Consider the following 19783-nt stretch of genomic DNA (forward strand, 5'->3'; position numbering starts at 1 on the left):
GGCAGCTGAATCATTCCTTGCCCCTCTTTCGTTTTGTCCTCCGTTAGGTTCTTGACAGGGCTAGGATTCTGCCTCTCTACTACGGTCCCTTGAAATCAGGCTCCCACTTCTCCTTCGTGTTTGGTTTACGACTTCCTCGACGCTTTAGCGCTACGCTTCACTATGGCGCCAACGGTGGACTATGTCTTCACGCGAGACTACCTCGATAACAGCCGGTGCGGAATCGCTGTGTTTTCCTCTTATGCCGAGTCATTATCAACATAAGTCGTGAAGCTCTTCCCACTGACTCCATTGCAGCATCAACTTGATGCACAGCTTTTGGACCAAGGTATTTGGGTATACGGTCCACCCAAAGATCCCCACAAACCAACCTGACCTCCGGGTGGCAGACGTCGGCACTGGTACAGGGTGAGGATAACCAACATTGCACAAATCTCTTCGTCCAGAAAGTAGATAGAAGTGCTTCAATTTTTGCTTGCTAAACGACTTCATGCAACTAGCATCTGGCTTTTAGACGCTCGAGATACCTTTGCTCCATCCGCTCAGCTAGAAGGCTTCGATATCTCATTTGATGCTACACCTCCGGCTGGGGTCATACCGTCCAACGTAAAATTTCGGCATTGGGATGTCAATACAGATTTGCCTCCAGATTTGGATGGCGTGTTTGATATCGTTCATGTCCGTTTCCTCTCATTTGTCCTCTTGAACGATGATGCCCCTGCAGTGGTCAAGAAATTGTTCAAGATGCTGAGTAAGTATATCCCAACCACTGTCTCTCTCCATTAAAACTAATCTTATTGATTTCAGAGCCTGGCGGCTATCTGCAATGGGGCGAAGCGGATATGGAGACACTTCGGTTTGAGAAGTGTGGTATCGATGCACAAACTGAGAGCCTAACCGAGCTGTTCAAGTTGCTGGAAATCCAAGATCCGCGACTGAAGCCCACTTGGGCTAAAGGTCTTCCAGAGCTTTTCACTGCCGCTGGTTTTATTGACATCGAGGTGGATAAAAATGATTGTCCCCCACATTGGGCTTTCGCCTTCCATGAGTGTGGGCTGATGATCCATGAGCTCATCTATCGCAAGACAAAGAACGTGAAAATGCAGGATGAGCTAGGCCGCCTCCTGCCGAAGGCTGTGGAAGAAACAAGGAACGGGGCATATGGGACTTCGATACGGGTGACTGTTATCGGAAAGAAGCCGCAGGCTTGATCCCATGCCAGCTTGTGGCACAGGCTAGAGCTCTTGGAAAGAGCATAGAAATGACTTGCACAATAGTTCAAACACGCACGCAAACGGCCGAACCTGAATCATGCCAGTTGTTCTACGAAGATGCCCATGGGTTCTCAAGGTTGGGACTATCGTCACCACGAATGCATTTGTTACACTATCATGGTTATCCTGTGCCTGATTATTGTCCCTCGCTTTTGAGCATGGGCACACAACATTTGGTTTCATTTGCAACTTGGTTCAGATCCACCATATCCCTCATGCAGCTATTCGTAAGCAAATTGCAAGTTTACAGACATTACATCCTCCCAGACGCTCAAGGCGCCAGCCCGGGAAAACAATGTATAAACAGCGACACAACGGCAAGCACTCTTATCTTGTCCCTAAATGATCCCGTAGAACCTGAAGTAATAACGCTGCTTGGATTGCTGGCCGAAGGTGTCGCACCACCTGGACTGGATGTCTCGACCACAAGAGACAACTTCTCAGCTCCAGCTGTGATGGTGACTGGATATTCATAGTAAAGGCTCCCATTAATAATCGTTGTGTATGAGGTGGACGTAGTAGAGCCGCTCGAGTCTCCAATATATGTGTAATTGCAGTACGCGGCACTACGCCCTGTGATGATGCACTCCTCATCCAGAACAGCCGTCACGCTCGCAATTGCGGTGGACAGGGTCCCAGCCATAGTAGATGGCCCATTTGTTACGGTCCATGGCTGGATGGGTCACACAAGAGTCAGCAGATGGCTTTCTTAACTCGGAACGCTTAGGATAGCACCCACGGGGTCATTGGCGTCGCAGGTAGTTGTGGGGAACCCGGGAAGGTTGAGCAGCCCAGACCTGCATACAACCTCGAATGTTGTAGCCGTCTCACCAACTGCAACCACGCTAGCGACGAAAGAATAATTGCTCTGGCGTTTAGCCCCAAGGAAAAGGTCGACTACTGTTTCCGCTGGGGCCGTGGTCACCACATTGGTTTCCGATGAAACCACATTGACGGACGCCGCGCACAGCGACAGGAGAAGAATGGAGAAGATATGCATGATAACGGGGTGCCGATTGGAGGTATCAAGCATATGGCCGAGCTCTGGAGTCGTTGAACATTTGGATGTTGACGACGAGAATTCCTTTTTTTCTCTCTTACATACCAAGTGCGGAGATAAATAAGGGATTCGGGCGATGCAGAGGATGGCGGGAATGAGACATCGAAGACTATATACTCCAAGACGAAGAATTATAGGTCAAGAATACTCTACGATCGGAACAGGTCATGCATCTTTATGAATGCTACAGCTCTTCTGGATCTCCGTCGTCGTCTTGCTTTCTTGGCCGCCTCTCTACGAGCTGTGCTAGGGCTGCCATCCAACTCAATGCCAAATGAGCGGCCATGAACGTTGCCACAGCAGGATTCTCGGACATGACCACAAAAAGTCTTGGCTTTTGCATGAACGTGCAGTTAGCCTCATGCGGCCATTAATACTATTCTCAACGTGCATGTGTGTGTACCGTACTTTGGCCTGGAAGCTCGCACTGTGTGTGAACCGGTTCCCATATGCACAGTTCCTCTAAGACTTTTTGGTACAGCCCAAAAGCTTCATCGGAGGCCCTTGAATTTTTACCGATTGATATGGGAGGAACTTTATCTCATGCGAAAGGAACAATCACAGACGAGTTCCGAGGGAGATCAGATTGCAATTGGGTAAAAAGGATCATAGCACAGAGAGATGCCCTTGCATCTCAGCGATGTAATCAGCTGTTCGGAAAGTGATCACGCAAATATTTGCAGGAAATGAACTTCCTGCATGGAACAAGATTGCGTAGCTGTTCAAGAATATTATTTGTTATCGGAGCACTTGGTGAGCCTGACTCGGCTGTGAATCTTTCAGACCCACGTCTCTCATCCACTACTAAAATCGACTGGGACATAAAAGTCTACTCCGCATCAGAGGCTCTTGATGTACCACTTATTTCGCAGACAAAGGCTTGTTACCAATAAGAGGCATATGATTGGCCCAAACAGAACTTTCGATCGGTACTATTCTCGAGGACTGCAAACAAGGGCACCATTGCACCATACATGAAGCAATTGCCGCCTAAGTCCATGAGAAATATAAGATTCCGTTATTCTTTCAGGTCGTTGTACTCAGACAAAGACAATCCCACAAGCCTCCTCCCTCCGCCGGACCAACATCTGACTCTCCGGGTGGAAAAAGAGAAACTCGTGCATAGAAGCACTTGACAACGGCTTACCACCAATGAACGCAAAATCATACTCATCCAACAACTTTATTAGCAAAATTTTGGCGGACATACTTGAAATCAATCGTCCTGGGCATGCCCATCTACCGGCGCCCCAGGTCAGTAAATCCGTGTCAACGCCACTGAAAGGCCGCGCACGGTGTTCCTTCACCCGATCTTCTGCACAGAAGCGCAGGCCCTGGTACTCTTGCGCGTCTTGAAAAATGCTGGGATCCATGGTTCGCGTCGCGCCGGACATAGTAATGAACTGGCCTTTCCGAAGCACCAGTCCATTGGCGAGAACGCAGTCTTTCTTGACGACGCGGCTGTAGACAAGAAACGTCCCTGGTGTTAGACGCGACGACTCCTTCATTGCCGATTCAAGCTTTTCGAGGCCGGCCAAGGCCGCCATGCTCCAACGACCTTGAACCTCGGCGTTTTGCCGACGTATCTCATCGCGTACAGCATCTAGAACATCAGGGTGCCCAACTAGGTCCACTATAGTCCGGCAACAGAAGTTTGTGATGCTGTATGTGGATCCAGCCGCAATGGAACCAATTAGGGTAGTTAAATTTTCGGGATCACGTTCTAGCTCGTTTCGACCGTCTTCGACCATCCAAGAGATAACATCTGGGTTGACGACAGCAGCACCTTTGCTGTTCCGCGTACGACGTGCCTCGTTTTGCTGAAGCACCCGCGGAACAACAAAGCCGCGAAGTTTTTTCCAGCTGCTAATCAGCCTCCACTTTGCTGGGAGAAGCCAGACCAGTATGGGCTGCAGAGTCTGCGGTACGCAGCGCATGGCGAAGCAGACCTTGAAGACTGACGTGTCCATTTTCGCTCATCAGAATACTAAATCATATCTCTGGTACTCTTATTATTCTTCTTGGGATGGCGTACCGTTGTTGGTGTGCTCATGTGACAAGTGGACAAGTTCCGGAATGTCCCGAGTCATCTCCGCTCCAAATAAGATGAGAGCGATTGCCTCACTAATACAGTGCACGACTGCTTTACTGGGTTTCATGGGCATCCATTCGTGACTTTGCGGAAACTCATCCTGGACACCCGCTGAAATGCGTTCGCCCATGACAGCAAACAGCGAAGGGAGAGCTGGGCTGATGTAGGATAATAGAACCCGGACGTGAAAACTGGTCACACGGACGACGTCCATGCCCGTGAGGTGACCCAAGAGGCCGAAAGAATGAGACTCGCGACTATTCAAGCAATCTATTCCCAAGCCGTTCAGCTCAGGTATCATGCTTGTGGGAAGGACAATTTGATCTGTATCGCCTCTGTAGAGACGGTACGGGTGACCTTGTGCCTAGGATGAGGATTTGAGTATGGGGTAGAGACGAGGATGTCAGATCATCAACAACCAAGAATACACCGACCTTCTTGTCTGCAGCTCGAAGTATTTTCTTTGCATTGATAATCCATCTGAAGCGCGCGAAAACAGCTGGCTCATACCGAAAGAGCTTGTTGGCGGTCATGAGGCCGTCGTTGAATTTCTCAGATTTTGGAAGACGAAAAACGACCGCAATTATTGCGAGACTTATCAGCAACGCAACTATCAGAAGCCCACCTTCGAAGTGGATTGGCGCTCGAATGTAGCGGTGGGAATTGAGAGACACAGGATAGAGTTCCATAATGACTTTTCTGCCTTTCGTTGGCTGTTGGCGCAGTAATTGATCTGGAGATGGCCGAACGTAGATATTTGCAAAATAGGAGTCTTTACTGGACCTCAGTTCGTCGCGGTGTCCTGAAAGAGCAAGGAAGTCGTAAAGTAGCCTTCATTTTCTGACGGCACTGTACTTCCAGAATCTGTTTCAGCTCTTGATCAACTCACACCTCCGCCTTGATACACTCTTGCCTTCATTTTACCCCTTAATACCTCAACACAACATGGAAATACCACAACAGGTCAGTGGCAGGTCCAGACAGCTGCAGTTGATGGATGGCGGAGCTTCCCCACAGCAGAATTGCATGCTGCTCACCCGTCTAGTCTCCTGCATACATGCACGCTTCTTGACACCATTTCCAGTAAGTCTTGATTGTGCCACAGCAGTGCCCCCTCCCCCGGGCGTTTATTTTATCAACGCATGGCACGACGGATAGGCGGATCATAGTACGTCTTGCGATGCAGAATTGGCTCACACCGAGGTAACACAACTGAATTAGGCAATCAACGACTGCGATTGACGATGATCATGAAAAGTAAAATTGCTCAGGACCAATTTCCGCCCCCAACACTCGTGACTGTGCTAACATACATGCCAACACGAGGAACTTGCGCAACCCATGAGCGATGATCCTTGCCCGGCAGAAAAGCACTCTGTTACAATATCAATGCAATGTAAGCCCACAGCCTTATAAAACGTCCATGAAGGTGGTCAGCAGATCCTTCGTCAAGGTGCGCACGTACTGGTAGTCTGTGAGCCCCTCTACTGGTGAACGGCCTTGATCAGCATGTGAAAATGGGCACGATGAGGAGGTGAGATCGGTAAAACCTTCCGCATCCAGGGAAAAAGAGTACTGCAAGAGATTAGGAAACATGCAAGCAGCCCTGCCAGTTGGAACATCACACATGATATGCTGTACAACGAGGCGGCGGAGTCCTCCATGGGTCCAACCCGGACCGCTCCGGCCACAGGAACCTGGCAGGTCTGTCTGTTTTACCACACACACAAAAGAAGGACATTATTGGGAGTCATCGTGTTCGTGCAACGAGGACCCGCAGCAGCATCTAACATTTTTTGCATGCATTTGAGCAGCACGTCAAGACCGAGATTCTAAAGCGTCACGGCCACCTCTCACCAAAGGCCAGGCTAAGCCTAATGACGCCAATCGAGATGACGTACCAATTGTGGACTGCATTTGTAAAGTCATAGATAGGAGGGAATGGGATGTGCTGGGCATGTTTTAGCACGGGTCCTCACGGTGTCAGCATCTTTCAATGCAGGTATTTCCTAATGAATATTGACTGTTTATGAGCGTCAACACCCTGCAATAAAGGGCAGTAAATCGCCGACACAGGCTTTCCTGCCTTCTTCAATGAAGCAAAGAAAGTACAGGTAAAAATGGATATCATTTTGATCAGTGTGAGGGATTACCTCACAAATTTCAACGTCATCTTGCTTTTATTGCAGCTCTTCTTAGCTTACTGCTTGTTGAGCGCCATTTCAACCTGGCGGATAGTGCGAAGGCAGGTTCAATATCCTCTTGTTGGCAGCCCTGTGGCCATAATACCAAAGTTTGTTCTCAATCTGTTATATGCCTGGAAGGCCACAGCCTTGGCCCAACAAGGGTACGAAAAGGTCTGTTTCTATCGTCACTGTTTTATAGCTAAGGATCTGACCAGGCGTTGTGGGCCAGAACAAGCAGTCCGCTTTCCAACTCATTCGGAACGAGGGCCGTGTCCTCGTCCTTCCGAAATCCTTGCTTGAGGAGCTGAGTCGTCTGCCGCCCAACATTGCCGAGCCCACAGCCGCATTGGAACGTGACCTTGTCGGGTCTTTTACTGGTATCGATTTGATACTGGAAAGCAGGCTACACCACTCAATCGTACAGCGAAAGCTGACGCCACGCCTCTCTCTCCTTCTACCCCGGATGGAAAAAGCGACTACAGCAGCCTTCAAAACCTATCTGCCTCTCAGCGATGATTGGGTCGAGTTTGAACCATACAAAGAATTTAGCTACATCTCTGCTCGACTCGGTGCCGAGATCATAGTTGGACCGTCCTTCTCTGACAACCCCAAGTGGCTGCACATTGCGGTTGAGTACACGGAAAATTGTATGCCTTCTCCCCACATGTTTCGACTAGCGCTAACCTTTCGTCAAGTGTTCAGGACTGTCGTGATCTTACGCTGTTTCCCAACATGGATGCGCCCGATGCTATCTCGTTTCCTTCCCTCGTACTACAGGGGCTGGGCACTTCTTTACAAGGGCAAGAGACTGTTGGGCCCTCAGATCCAAACCCTCCTAGACAAGAACGATAGAGGGGTGTGGCAGCCATCAGATGAGAATCCGGACGACCTAAACGTCCTCAGCTGGCTAACTAGCTGCGCAAAAGGAAGAGACCGCAGAGCAGACATAATTGGGCACGTGATGGTGATGGTAGCGCTGGCAGCGGTGCATACCACTCTGCTTCGCATGGTCAATGTCTTGTATGATGTTGCTGCCGCCCCCTCTGATCTGAAAGAACAGCTTCTCCAAGAGATTGCTAGTGTCGCCCGCGGTGGCTGGCACGACAATGGCAATCCATACGATGCGCTGGCAAAGCTTGACAGCGTGCTGCGTGAGTCCCAGCGCATCTCGCCTCCTACGACGCTGGGCATGAAGCGGCTATTCAAGGAGCCATACCGGTTCCAGGACGGCACCCAGGTCGAGGCGGGGACGTACGCTTGCATGCCTGTGTATGCCATTGAGAACGACCCTCTGACAACACCAAACCCTGAAGAGTTCGACGGACTGCGGGCTTTCCGAGCTTCACGGGAAGTCGATTCCGACAGAGCTCACCAGTATCTGTTCTCGTCGCCCGGTTCGGATTTTCTCAATTTTGGCTATGGGAAAACAGCTTGTCCCGGACGGTTCTTCGCAAGCATCGCGGTGAAAATGGTCATGGTCAAGGCGCTCACAGATTATGAATTCAAGTTCCTTCCGCATACCCAACGGCCGAGAAACATTCTGGTGCATGAGTTTCTCTTTACATGGCCATGGACTAAGATGCTTGTGCGCCGGAAGAAAAAGGGTTCTTGTCCATTTTGATCAGTAATGACCTGTGTCTGCCATGTTTTGCAGCAGGTCTATCAAGAGCCGAGGGCTGGGGTGGTGAGGGATTCCTGAAATTGAGGACTCCTCTATAGTTAGTGGCGACAACAATGACGCCGTAAACAAGCACAAATCAGATAGCATGCTAACATGTGGAGATATGAAAGATGTTGCCATATACTACGCTCTATCTGTTGGCCTGCGGGGGCGTAACCCAGCGACATTCGATATTCTCAAGTCTCCGTATGATCTCGAACTAGGATATATATGGTGATATCCTGGTAAATGCGCTAGGAAAAACTATTTGATTTTGGAGGCTTAAGATGTCTCATTGCCGAAATGGACGGTGCAAACTTTTCGGATGGTTTTCTTCTCAAGCCAGATCTAGTTCCTTCAAACTCTACGGTTCCTACAGAATCATGCGTACTTAGCAAATGTGAGCTTCCGCCCTTACCAGGCCTCGATGCCGCATTTGTTGAAAGCAACCATGTCACGCACACGAGAGTAAGTCATCGCCCCGTGCAGAAATTAGTGGTACCAGTTTGAAAAAAACTTTTCAATGTTCTGAAAATTTAAGGATCAATCGAACCAGAAATTTCGTTGCAGCCAAATTTCGCCCCGCTGGACAACCAGAGGTGTCGGACGGTCGAATGGGTGTAGAGCAGGTCAGGCCAGAGCAGGAGGGAGAGCTGACATCTCGGACAGGGCCAGCGACCACTTGTTCTTGGCATTCAACTTGGAACTTTGTATCACACACCACTACACGCCAGCATTCCCCGCTCTCGAGGGAGCAGAATGATAGGACCGCTGCACGGCTTACAGTGATGTCGTCCTACGTCTATCTTTCGCTCACCGGGCTCGTCGCATGTAATCTCGTGGTTACGTAGGTAGGTCCATCGACAACCTGCAGATGCTAGGATAGTCCAACATTACCTGGGTTGCAACGCAGGGAAAAGAGGGCTCTCAGCCCAAAATTGAAAAGTGGTCTTCCCACACTTCGTCATTACTGGTCCACGGAGGTTCCATCTGAGAGGCACCAAAATTACAATGGGCCAGAAGAACGTCCACCTCGTTCCCGAGCTGAAATACACGCATAACATGCCGCAGGTACTTTTGCCGCCTTCCGACATTGGAACCGTGTGCGATGAGGCGCTAATGTGCGATATGTTCCGGGCCGAAGTTCACGAACACCATGCAGGTAGTCCTCCGCCCGCCTTCCCATACCCCAGGCCTCATTCCTAGTGGAGCCTCGCACACACACTGCACACTAAGCATCGCCAATGTACAGTAGGCTGTCTTTCGGCAAGCCCTTCACGCGGTATAAGTGATCGACGTCGATTTTCTGTCATGCTTACTTGGTCATTCGAGAGCTTTCAACTTGATTTTCTTCGGCCTCACGACACTGAGAGACTCATTTCGCCTGCACTGATCGTACCGGCCACACACAGCCGCTCCGTTTTGTCCATCACAAATGCCAACGACCGCGTCGGCTGCCACCAGCGGACTGGTGGTTGTATCCGCTATCTTTCCTGTCCTGTCAGCCATTGCTCTTTATTTGCGGGTCATTGCTCGCCGTCGCAATGCTACCAAGGTAACTCGTTCCGACGAGATTTGGCTTCTTATCTCCTGGCTGACCACTTTGCCATTGAGCATTGTGGTCTGGGTGGTTGCCGCGAGGTCCGGAATCAATCGCTACAAAATAGATGCTGTCACTGGCACTAAATACTCCCTTGCTGTGAGTGCTCTCGGGTTGTCAGTGTAACTATTTGCTGGCATCGTTGGAAGATCAACATCCCAGGTGAGCACACGCCGGAGTCTTGCTGACATTACACAGTTAATCTGGCTGTGTTCAGTCATCCTCAATTTCCCCGAGACTGCAGTCAAAATCGCGATTCTTCTGTTCTACAAACGGATATTTTCCACCAGGACTTTCGCTATATGCGTCTGGACAGGAATCGCCCTGATTTCTGTTTGGGGCATTGTGTTCTTCGCAGCAAGTTTACCCGCACTATGAAAGACTTCGGGCTGCTGTCCTCCTTACATTTTCATGCTGACAGGTTCGTCGCACAGTTCACGCTCACGGATGCACGGCCTATCTCAGAGCCATGGTCAGGGCACGCAACCTTGCCTTATGACACAACGGCGTTGGGCTTGGCACAGGTCGGGACAAACCTCGGATTGGACGTTGTCGTGTTGTGCTTCCCGATTCCTGTCATCTCACGCCTGCATATGCCTACCCAGCGCAAAGTGGTAGTGGGAATGATTTTTTGGCTTGGGATCTTGTCAGTAGTAGCATGCCTTGTGGAAAACCCCCTCAATGCTGACGGGTTACAGCTGCTGTGTTGCCTCCATTGTCCGGCTCGTTCTGCTGGAAGAGTCTCTTGCTATCATCGACTCCGACCCGGACGAGAACATTTGTAAGTTACTCTCTTGTCACACGACCCCCGCAAGACGCGTTGCCCCTTTATCATCACCCCCTCTCCCTGTGTAACTCTGGCTGATCGACCCTATCCGAAGACCTCCAAGCCGACATCATTATTTGGAAGATCATCGAGCCAAACGCGTCCATCATCGCAGCATGCTTGCCGTGTTATGGTCCGTTCCTCAACAGCCGCACAGCTGAATCAATCGTGCAGAGTGTACGGTCTGTGATAAGTCTAAGGAGCCTCAGAAGTCCCCGCGGATCCCAGAGCTCCGGAGGAAGAACTAGCAACAAGAGGGGCAACGACCCATCAAGCGACTCTCAGGTTGAGTTGACCCATCAAGATGGGGCAGAAAATGGTCGTCTGAATACAGGCGCTGTCTCAGATGAACAAGGACAATTGAAGCAACACCCTTCTGTTGCGGGAAGCTCAATGGACAGGCCTGCCGGCGGAATCACCGTCACCACTGGCATCACAGTGGTCAGCAAATAATTACTGCAGAGTGAACATAGTGAGTAGCATTTTATGTACCACGAGAATCGAGCTTTCCATGTGCATTGTAAATGAATACGCACACCGTAAGCACATCGCATGTTCCCAGAGATACAAGCACGACTGTTCACCATGATGTAGCATGTGTCCGCCGGAGTCTCGCCGGATTCCCGCTGCGGCCGTCGCCCGCCTTTAATCCCTTGATCCTCATGGCAATTGGCTCCAGTCCCTGTCAGAACTGTTGTCTGCATATATTTGCTACGCCGTAAGCAGAAGGTGACACGGATATTAACAAAGGATTCGTTTCCAACATGTGTGACACAAGTCAATTGGTGCTACACAGGAACGGGCGATCGACAGACCGATCAAGCCATCATGGCGCAGAGCTTGATGCCTGCATAGATGGCTTGCTGACCATTTTACAGAATATCACACTCTTTCCATGTAGTGTCGACCGGAGAAGACTTCCGCGGAAATTTCCAAAAGTACTAGTTTTAGGTCTTTCTGTGTTTGGTAACCTTTCGCAACCGGAGGATTACGGCTGTGACCTGAGTTGTTAATAATATCAGGTACATTGATGGTAGTTACTTGATCGCACTGTGTTTTCAACATCTATCTGAACGGATCGAACGCTGGCCCTCACATTCTTGCTTTACTGTGATATACGGGCCCTGTCCGTCTTTTCTCTCAGAAAATGCATCAGCCAATGACAGAAGGGGGCATTCAAGGTTATTATGGGATCATCGATTCATCTCGCTTTGGTGCTGTTCCAGTGTTGCGTCTAGACAGCTAGAGCGGAAAACCGAGAGAGCTAAGACCGCGCATCAATTGCCCTCCAGACCACTACTCAGGTAGGTCCCCTATCGGCCTATCTCCTTTGCGTAATTGTGTCTTCTTTGATTCTCATCCAATTTTGCCCACGGTCCATTGTCTGGCTCATCGTCTGTCCAGAATTTGGTCTCAACTTATTACTAGCAAGGCCTCACCACGCCGCAGCTCAACATGGATACCAACAGTTCCGCACCGGACACAAAACCTGAAAAAATGAAGAGCATTTCCAAGTCGGAACCTAAAGCTTCCAATAAGAATGTTGACAAGACTGACATCACCGATGACATTGACCCTGCGAACGAGATTCAAGGGCTGAAACTGGTTCTGACTCACTTCTCGATCTGCCTCTGTACGTTTCTCATCGGTCTGGTAAGTTCACACAGGTCTTTTATGACTTGTACACCCATAACGAGCAAGAAGACTTCAACGTTCTGACCACCTTTCAGGACTATAATCTTATAGCGACTGCCGTCCCTGTCATCACGGCCGAGTTCAACTCCCTTCGTGACATTGGTTGGTACAGCGCGGCTTTCATGATCGCAATGGCTGCAAGCCAGCCCCTTTCTGGAAAAATGTATTCTTTGTTTCCAAAGAAGATTTCCTACCTCCTTTATCTACTTGTTTTTGAAATCGGAAGCCTCGTATGTGCTCTCGCGCCGTCATCGCATAGCCTTATCGCCGGTCGAGCTATTGCGGGCCTTGGCGCCTCTGGGCTCTTCGCCGGCGCCTTTACAATCCTCGCCACAGTCATACCGTTGCATAAGCGCGCCGTGTGGACTGGTGTGATGGGTTCGACGTTCTCCATAGCGAGTATCGTTGGGCCTGTTCTGGCCGGGGCCCTCACCCAACACGTTAGCTGGCGGTGGTGCTTTTATATCAACGTGCGAAGATAAGAGAAAGAGTTCCAAACAAAAGTAGGCACAACTGATACTAATGAATTCAGCAGTTGCCCATTGGAGGCGCCGCCGCTGTAATATTTTTCATCCTCGTCCACATTAAGGTAGCTGATACCGAGAAGAAACCAATCACAGACAAACTCAAAAGCCTGGATGGGCTTGGATTTGGTCTCTTCGCCGGATCAGTCACCATGCTACTCTTTGCACTCCAGTGGGGTGGCGTTGAATACACATGGTCGTCTTCAGTTGTGATTGGTCTCTTCGTAGGCGCCGGGGTCGCCATGATCCTCTTCGTCTCATGGACGTCAATACGCGGAGAAGATGCGCTGATACCACCGCGATTCTGGACCATCAACCGGAATCCAGCGTTGTTGTGGTAGGCATTCACCTTTTTTAGTTCGTCCGGTCTTGTTCTCTTATCCCAAAGTGAAAATTTGGCATTTCCTTGTTCTTCTTTCAGCTGTGAGCTTGTTTGTTCCTTGTGCATCCAGATTTGGCTCTAGATGTGAGAATGAGCCAGCAACTTCTCTTACCTTTCTTTTGCAAGGTCTCTATGATGAATCCAGATTTCTTGACAATCGTCATATTGCAATTCGCTTCGTATGAACTCCGAACAAAAATTTTAAATCGCTGACCTGAGATGTTGAACAGTGCGGCAGCCTTCTTCATCAACGGACCATTCCAAACCGTCATATATTGGCTCCCGGTTTGGTTTCAAGGCGTATTGGGCAATTCTCCGACAGCAAGTGGCGTGAACTTCTTCCCAACAGTCATCTCGGACGTCGTTGCAGCAATTGTTGGTTCGGCCATGGTGACTCAGCTGGGCTGGTGGAACCCTTTCTTATTGTTCGCCGAAGTAATGGTCTGTATCGGCGGTGGTCTCTTAACGACGCTCTATCCCAGCATCTCGGGGTCTCATTGGGTTGGCTACCAGATATTTGGTGGCATTGGTTATTCTCTGGCCTCTAATTTGGTGAGTGGCAGATTTGAAGTCTTCCGGAAAATTACAGTGCGGCCCAACAATATTAACAGTGGATTGCTCAACAGTCACATCTTGCTATGCAATCGTCCCTACCCCAGGACCTAGTCCCATTAGGTTCCTCAACGTTACTATGCGTCATCTCAACCAGTTGTGCTGTCTTTATGGCCGTAGGGCAGACTGTCTTCAATCAAAGGCTCAAGGCAAATTTGAGCAATTCCCTCTCACAGGGCGTGGTGGAAGAAATCATTGACTCCGGCGTTACCAGCCTACGCTCTCTTGTGAGCGCGTCTGATTTGCCGGTAGTCATAAATGAATACAGCGAGTCTGTGACCCAAGTCTGGGTAAGCACTGTCATCCTAGAGCATCAGCTGTCCGACATTACTAAAAAGTCAATAATGCTAACTTGTTGTCATCAAGTACATTCCGGCCGCCGCACCAGTCATTTCATTCGTGCTGCTGCTTGGCTGCAAATGGATCTCGACGAAGAGTAAGCAAAGCCCGGCAAAGGCGACGGACGGAACGGCAGACACCAGTGAAAAGAATGGTGTCGAACAAACGATCGTGTAGTGATTGGGCTGGAAATCCTGATTATTGGAATACTAATATGGCCAGTGGACGGCTCGCAGTTCTAGGCGCAATTGCGCCCACAAAAGGGAGGGAATCAAGTCACTGTAGCACCTTCTTGTTCAGGTAGAAACGAGCGTATAGCTTTGATACCATTCTTCCAAAATCGTCTTTGTGAAAGCTCGATAGGATCAAGATGGACAATTCGATTTAATGAGAGATTTTTTAACTTTAAGACTTCAAAGAACTAAAGAGACTAACATGATGTTCAATGAATATTAACTTTATTTATATACTTAAAAGTATACATCTGAAAAAGAGTAAATGGTTTGGAAACTGATTGATGAAAAAGTCAAATGGATGATTTAATTAATGTATAATACTATGGGGGGGGGGGGGGGAGACTACTATTGTACAAAAAGAAGAGGATGAAAACGTGGAAGTTATAAATGAAATTACAGTTTGGATTCAACGGGACACAAATAGGTATTGTAATAACTTAAGACTGATCATTCCCGGGCACTTCTCTCTCTCCAGACAATCTAATTACAGCACTCAAAAGAGGTCCTATTGTCTCGATCTGTGTCTTTGAACTCAGTCGTGGACGGGTGGGCTACTCGGTGACAATACAATACTGTTTGGTTCGAGGTTTAAGAGAAGTCCGCGAGTCCGGCGTTTTCTTTCTCATCTTCCCATTGTACCCATCTTCTGGTCACAAAGACGGGTGCTGTCGCCTTGAACCGGTACAGGTGCCTTACGACCGAGAAAGTTATTCAGACCAGTGCGTAATAAGCCATGCGAATTCGTAGAAAATTGCACATTTATTGTTCGTGAAAAGTCTCTTTCCGTCGTAGACCGCACCAGATCACGAAGTTGGAGGTAGGGATTTCTAGATGATCCCAGGATTTGAAACACCATCCTGCTGTTGGTCTAACAACATATATCAAGTATGTACTGTGCAGCGACCAACAGTTCAGACTACCTCCGCTTCTTCGTAACAGTAACCGCCTTCCCTGGCCCTCCCATGCCCACGCCAGCAATGAAAGCAGTCCTCATGCTGGCACCTAGATACACAAAGGGGATGTTGCCCCAGTCAATAGCATTCCACCGGGTAAAATTCCATGGCAGGTACACATCCAGCCCAAGCGCTCTGACCGTCCACAAGTGACCCAGGTCAGCGACCAGCAGCCCGAACAGCACAGTCTTCCAGACGCGTAGGTCAGAGGTGGAACGGAGGACAAGGGCCTCGTTCAGGGCGAATAGCAGGTAAAGATTCGCCAACTGGGACAAGACGATGGAGGTGCCAGTCGGGATAGGGCCAAGGACAGGGGCTGAGGCCGCGTGGGTTAGAAGGAGGTAGTCGCTTTGGCGGAAATGGGCGAAGAAGGCGCCGACGAGTGCGGATACTGGCTCTATGTAGAGGAAGAAGAGGCGGTAGAGGATTGGGAACGGACTGCGGCCGGCTTGTTGGTGTTGCTGAGGGGCCATGACGACGGCCTGTGTAGCTGTAGCTGGCGCGTGTGGCTGTCTAACACGTGCTCTCTGCAATCCTGTACTCTATATTGTGAGAATAGACCTCCGAATTTTCAATTTAGCGTTTTCTGCGTTTTCTGCGATGGTTTCTGAGCGCCGTTTGTCTGCTTTGCGGTCGAGAAGCAGTTGCGGTCATGAGGTGAGGTTGAAGCTCTCCACAGTGACGCCGGCTTCTTCCGGAGACGGGCCTGAGTTCAGGCCCCTGCCTCAGGGCAAGGATACCCCTGAGGTAATCCAACCTTCAACCGATGGACCCTGAGTTCCGCGACCAGCTGGGCAGCTGGGCAGGTTGGCAGCTCTTTGATCACACATGTCCGCACGCTCAATCGTTATCATCATCGATCGAGCATCACAACTTCATGATTTGTCGCGAATGATACGACTGGACTCTTAATGAGCAGTACGTGAGTGTGAAGAGCCTTCAAGAGACGACCTCTCTGCGACCATGCCCCTGTAAAACAAGGATTTCGCACTAGCCGATTGGCGACCTAGTCTGCTTAGGCCTGCTCCTGAATGTGAGCGCCACTGCAAGGTGTACACAAATATGGACTGTAGAATGAGTCGGTAGTAAAGCCATATGGGAAGCTTTTTGGTCATGAAGCGCACTGCTTGTTGGTAAGAACCACACAAAAGGATCAAGGCCAACCGACGTGAGGTCGTGCCTCTCACAAAGAACCTGGAACTCCTACGGAAATGGTCACGCTGTTTTTCTCGTTCTCATCTAGTTGATCCAGTAGTCTCCGATCACAGAGTCGAAGACAGGCTGCATTGACCATTTCTCGATCTTGGATCTCTGGTCGGCATATCGTAATCTCAAGACTTGAACTCCGAGTCAAGCATACTGCACAACACAAGCAATGTATGAGGCGAACTTGGCGCAGTTCAGCCAAGGTCTTCTAAGTCTTGGGTGCGGGCGTCAGAACCGGTTGAAAGTGGCATCCTGGGACGCCATCTGGTACTTATGCAATGGCAATCAGGTTTACTGAGGCTGTTTTCTCGAAAAACGCAGTACATCGCTTGAGAAGATCTTCGTGAGCCCGTGGCACTCCCAAACATCGAAACACCCCCTGACCTTGGTCGCGACCAGGGGCGCCGCACTAGGCCCCCGTCTGATCGCCATCCTAAAACACCAGCCCATAGCTGACATTGGCGTTTGAGCCTGGCTTGGACTACAACTCGATATTTGTTCCCTTCTCTCATCCACATTAGTACCGTCCCATCTTGAACTCACAAACAAACATCATTCCGTGGGAGACTGAACTTTAATCCCGAATAAGTCCACCCTCGTGCGAAACGCATCCTCAAAGAACTCAAGTCGAAGAGACAGATTGGTTAGAGGCCAACAGCGTGTATCTGGAAGATCATTGGCGACATTTGAACTCTTCTCGAAGACAGGGCTTGAAGCGATTCATCGGATAGCTCCCGGCATCGGCACGGTATCGTCGAGGCGAAACCCACGGGACCGGAGGTGACTTGCGTATCATTCCTGCCGCCGCCGTACCACTCCAGCCGAGCCCGGCATGCCCAAACGTCCGCGTCCGCTCATCGAGTACTGGCCTGGGTATGGAAGGCTTCCGTTCTACTATTCCGTGAGTACACGCCGCCTGATTTCCATGAGGTGCTTTTCCACATCGCTTACTGACTGGAATTCTCGAAGCGCCCGGATCTCCGGCCGCCACGACTGAACATCCTCATTGCTGACCGCGAGCGGGCCACACCGGGCTACATTTTCGTCTCGCCCTCCTTCAGCAGCCAATATCGACCGGACTCTGGACCGTATATTTTTGATACCAATGGCGTAAGCTTAACCTTCTCAGCTTCACGATCTTCGTCTCTACATGTGTCCACACAAGTTCACTTACCACCCAAAATACAATGGTTCATACACTGACGCTCATCTAAGACTCTGATATGGTCCGGAATCAACGCCGCTGGAGGCGCAGACAGCACAGATGTTCATGGCCTGTACGTCTGCCAGTACCGTAACACCCCTCACCTATGCTTCTGGCGAGGCCAACAGCGAGGAACCCACGGCGGCGGCATGGGCGTGATTATGGACTCATCCTACAATATCGTGCGCACCATGTCTGCCTATAATCCAGCCGGCGTCGACTTCCACGAGTTCCTTTTGACATCCGACAACACAGCCTTGATCACCACATACCCGCCGCGATTCACCGAAGCGCTGTGGACCCTGGACTCGTGCTTTGAAGACATTCCCCTCTTTACTGACGACAACCGAACCCCCTTCCAATGGTGTGCATCAGAGCACTTGGACTTTAACGAAAACCCCAGCCGCAAGGAGTTTATCGCAGCTCACAAGGGCCAGACACCCGACCGGTCATGGGATCCTGTGCACCTGAACAGCGTGGATAAGACATCTACAGGTGACTACCTGATCTCGGCGCGTCATCTGGACTCAATCATGCTCGTCTCGCACCTTGACGGGAGCATCATCTGGCGTCTCGGAGGAGCGAAGTCTTCGTTCAAGCTGGACGGCTTCAACTTCACCCGGCAGCACGACGCAAGATTCCTCTCAGACATAAATGGTTCCGGCATGATAATATCGCTATTCAACAACAATAATGACGGTGCAACTCTCAAGAACAACCCATCCAGAGCCATGGTCGTGGTGCTAGACATGCGAGACATGTCCGCAAGACAGCTATCCGAGTACGGCCGGGTCCCGGTAGGGGCAGCTGGGTTCAATATCACGGGGCAGGAAGATAAGAGGTACATCGATTCCAACGGCATGGGAAACGTTCAGCTGCTCCCCAACGGCCACGTCCTAGCCCACTTCGGCCGCCACGGCGCCATCGCCGAGTACCCGCCCGAAGGCGACAGCAATCCTGTCTTCTTTGCAAACTTGCTTCCGGCACAATCTCCCTCCCCGCCATCTGAGGCCCTCACATGGAGCGCAAACAACTACCGCGCCTTTCTCTACCCGCTCAACAACACTGCCACCCCCAGTACTAACTCAAACACTACCGCCATTACCCCAATACAATGGGAAGGCAAGCCAGCCACCCGCCCAGACCTCTGGACCTACGCCCGCACCCCGAACACCCTGATGACCTTGTACGTCTCATGGAACGGCGACACACGGACCGCAAGCTACAAATTCCACGTTTCGCTGCTCAAGGTCTCGGAACAGACCACCACGCCACCCGACGATGCAGACTTCCAGTGGGCCGGCACGTGGCCACGCACCGGCTTCGAGACCAACATGACCATTGGCGGGGCACGGCCGTGGGCATTCGCCGAGGCGCTCGACGCAGAAGGCAGATCACTGGCCAACAGCTCCAAGGTGCGCACGTATGTCCCTGCCAAGGAGGACTGGGGCCGCTGCGGGAAGTGGCACTGTTTCCCTGAGGTAATGACTGATGCGGATGTGCTTCCGCTTGTGGAGAGCCTTGGTGACAAGAAGGAGGGATCGATTGTAGCTGGTGCTGACGGCGGAAAGGGGCCGGTCGTTGCTGGCGAGATCGGGCTCGGTGTGCTTGGGCTCGTGGAGCATGTGTTTGCGCTGCTCGGGCTGGGGCTTTGTGCGTGGTGGGTCTGGAAGCGGGCTGCTTGTCGGGGCAGAGGCTGGCGGGCTTCGGCGAGGGGCTATAAACCCGTTGGGAAGGAGGAGAGCGAGATTGTGCTTTAGAGTAGAGAGCATATTTGCGGGGTTTCTCTGAATGATACATTCTTCGGGCTTTAAGGTCGCCCCGGAAGCATTTAATGTTGGCAGTTATATAGGCTTCGCAGCGAAGCCGTCGAACCATGTTGAAGTTGGCGAGGATATCATGCAGTAATTAGATACCATCATGGTGGCCACTGG

At 50.6% G+C, this 19783-nt stretch overlaps 9 protein-coding genes across 9 annotated transcripts; 6 read left to right on the forward strand and 3 right to left on the reverse strand.

Annotated features, from left to right (window-relative positions):
* Window positions 1-162: 162 nt before the first annotated feature.
* Window positions 163-1211, forward strand: J7T55_007892 (uncharacterized protein; the record flags this gene model as incomplete). Its single annotated transcript, XM_053131032.1, has 4 exons — window positions 163-215; window positions 298-408; window positions 501-751; window positions 808-1211. 4 exons carry the CDS (start codon window positions 163-165, stop codon window positions 1209-1211), a joined length of 819 nt encoding a protein of 272 aa, XP_052990728.1.
* Window positions 1212-1545: 334 nt separating this feature from the next.
* Window positions 1546-2274, reverse strand: J7T55_007893 (uncharacterized protein; the record flags this gene model as incomplete). Its single annotated transcript, XM_053131033.1, has 2 exons — window positions 1546-1947; window positions 2014-2274. The coding sequence occupies 2 exons, from the start codon at window positions 2272-2274 to the stop codon at window positions 1546-1548; spliced, it is 663 nt and encodes a 220-aa protein (XP_052990729.1).
* A 1276-nt stretch (window positions 2275-3550) lies between these two features.
* On the reverse strand, window positions 3551-5115 carry J7T55_007894 (Ent-kaurene oxidase; the record flags this gene model as incomplete). Its single annotated transcript, XM_053131034.1, has 4 exons — window positions 3551-3573; window positions 3629-4291; window positions 4370-4790; window positions 4861-5115. 4 exons carry the CDS (start codon window positions 5113-5115, stop codon window positions 3551-3553), a joined length of 1362 nt encoding a protein of 453 aa, XP_052990730.1.
* A 256-nt stretch (window positions 5116-5371) lies between these two features.
* On the forward strand, window positions 5372-8233 carry J7T55_007895 (Ent-kaurene oxidase; the record flags this gene model as incomplete). The annotated part of the gene is made up of 7 exons (XM_053131035.1): window positions 5372-5509; window positions 5753-5822; window positions 6074-6183; window positions 6241-6350; window positions 6699-6783; window positions 6842-7259; window positions 7308-8233. 7 exons carry the CDS (start codon window positions 5372-5374, stop codon window positions 8231-8233), a joined length of 1857 nt encoding a protein of 618 aa, XP_052990731.1.
* A 1050-nt stretch (window positions 8234-9283) lies between these two features.
* J7T55_007896 (uncharacterized protein) lies at window positions 9284-11151 on the forward strand (the record flags this gene model as incomplete). Its single annotated transcript, XM_053131036.1, has 5 exons — window positions 9284-9434; window positions 9685-9971; window positions 10307-10518; window positions 10571-10653; window positions 10754-11151. The coding sequence occupies 5 exons, from the start codon at window positions 9284-9286 to the stop codon at window positions 11149-11151; spliced, it is 1131 nt and encodes a 376-aa protein (XP_052990732.1).
* Window positions 11152-12153: 1002 nt separating this feature from the next.
* On the forward strand, window positions 12154-14427 carry J7T55_007897 (HC-toxin efflux carrier TOXA; the record flags this gene model as incomplete). Its single annotated transcript, XM_053131037.1, has 6 exons — window positions 12154-12351; window positions 12429-12833; window positions 12929-13254; window positions 13530-13851; window positions 14088-14201; window positions 14278-14427. 6 exons carry the CDS (start codon window positions 12154-12156, stop codon window positions 14425-14427), a joined length of 1515 nt encoding a protein of 504 aa, XP_052990733.1.
* Window positions 14428-15402: 975 nt separating this feature from the next.
* On the reverse strand, window positions 15403-15912 carry J7T55_007898 (uncharacterized protein; the record flags this gene model as incomplete). The annotated part of the gene is made up of 1 exon (XM_053131038.1): window positions 15403-15912. One exon carries the CDS (start codon window positions 15910-15912, stop codon window positions 15403-15405), a length of 510 nt encoding a protein of 169 aa, XP_052990734.1.
* Window positions 15913-16814: 902 nt separating this feature from the next.
* Window positions 16815-17114, forward strand: J7T55_007899 (uncharacterized protein; the record flags this gene model as incomplete). Its single annotated transcript, XM_053131039.1, has 2 exons — window positions 16815-16912; window positions 16967-17114. 2 exons carry the CDS (start codon window positions 16815-16817, stop codon window positions 17112-17114), a joined length of 246 nt encoding a protein of 81 aa, XP_052990735.1.
* A 363-nt stretch (window positions 17115-17477) lies between these two features.
* J7T55_007900 (uncharacterized protein) lies at window positions 17478-19609 on the forward strand (the record flags this gene model as incomplete). The annotated part of the gene is made up of 3 exons (XM_053131041.1): window positions 17478-17546; window positions 17615-17755; window positions 17861-19609. 3 exons carry the CDS (start codon window positions 17478-17480, stop codon window positions 19607-19609), a joined length of 1959 nt encoding a protein of 652 aa, XP_052990736.1.
* Between the last annotated feature and the right edge of the window lie 174 nt (window positions 19610-19783).

This window comes from Diaporthe amygdali (genome assembly GCF_026229845.1).
Source record: "Diaporthe amygdali strain CAA958 chromosome Unknown NODE_25_length_736740_cov_64_583793, whole genome shotgun sequence".
Lineage (NCBI taxonomy): Eukaryota > Fungi > Ascomycota > Sordariomycetes > Diaporthales > Diaporthaceae > Diaporthe > Diaporthe amygdali.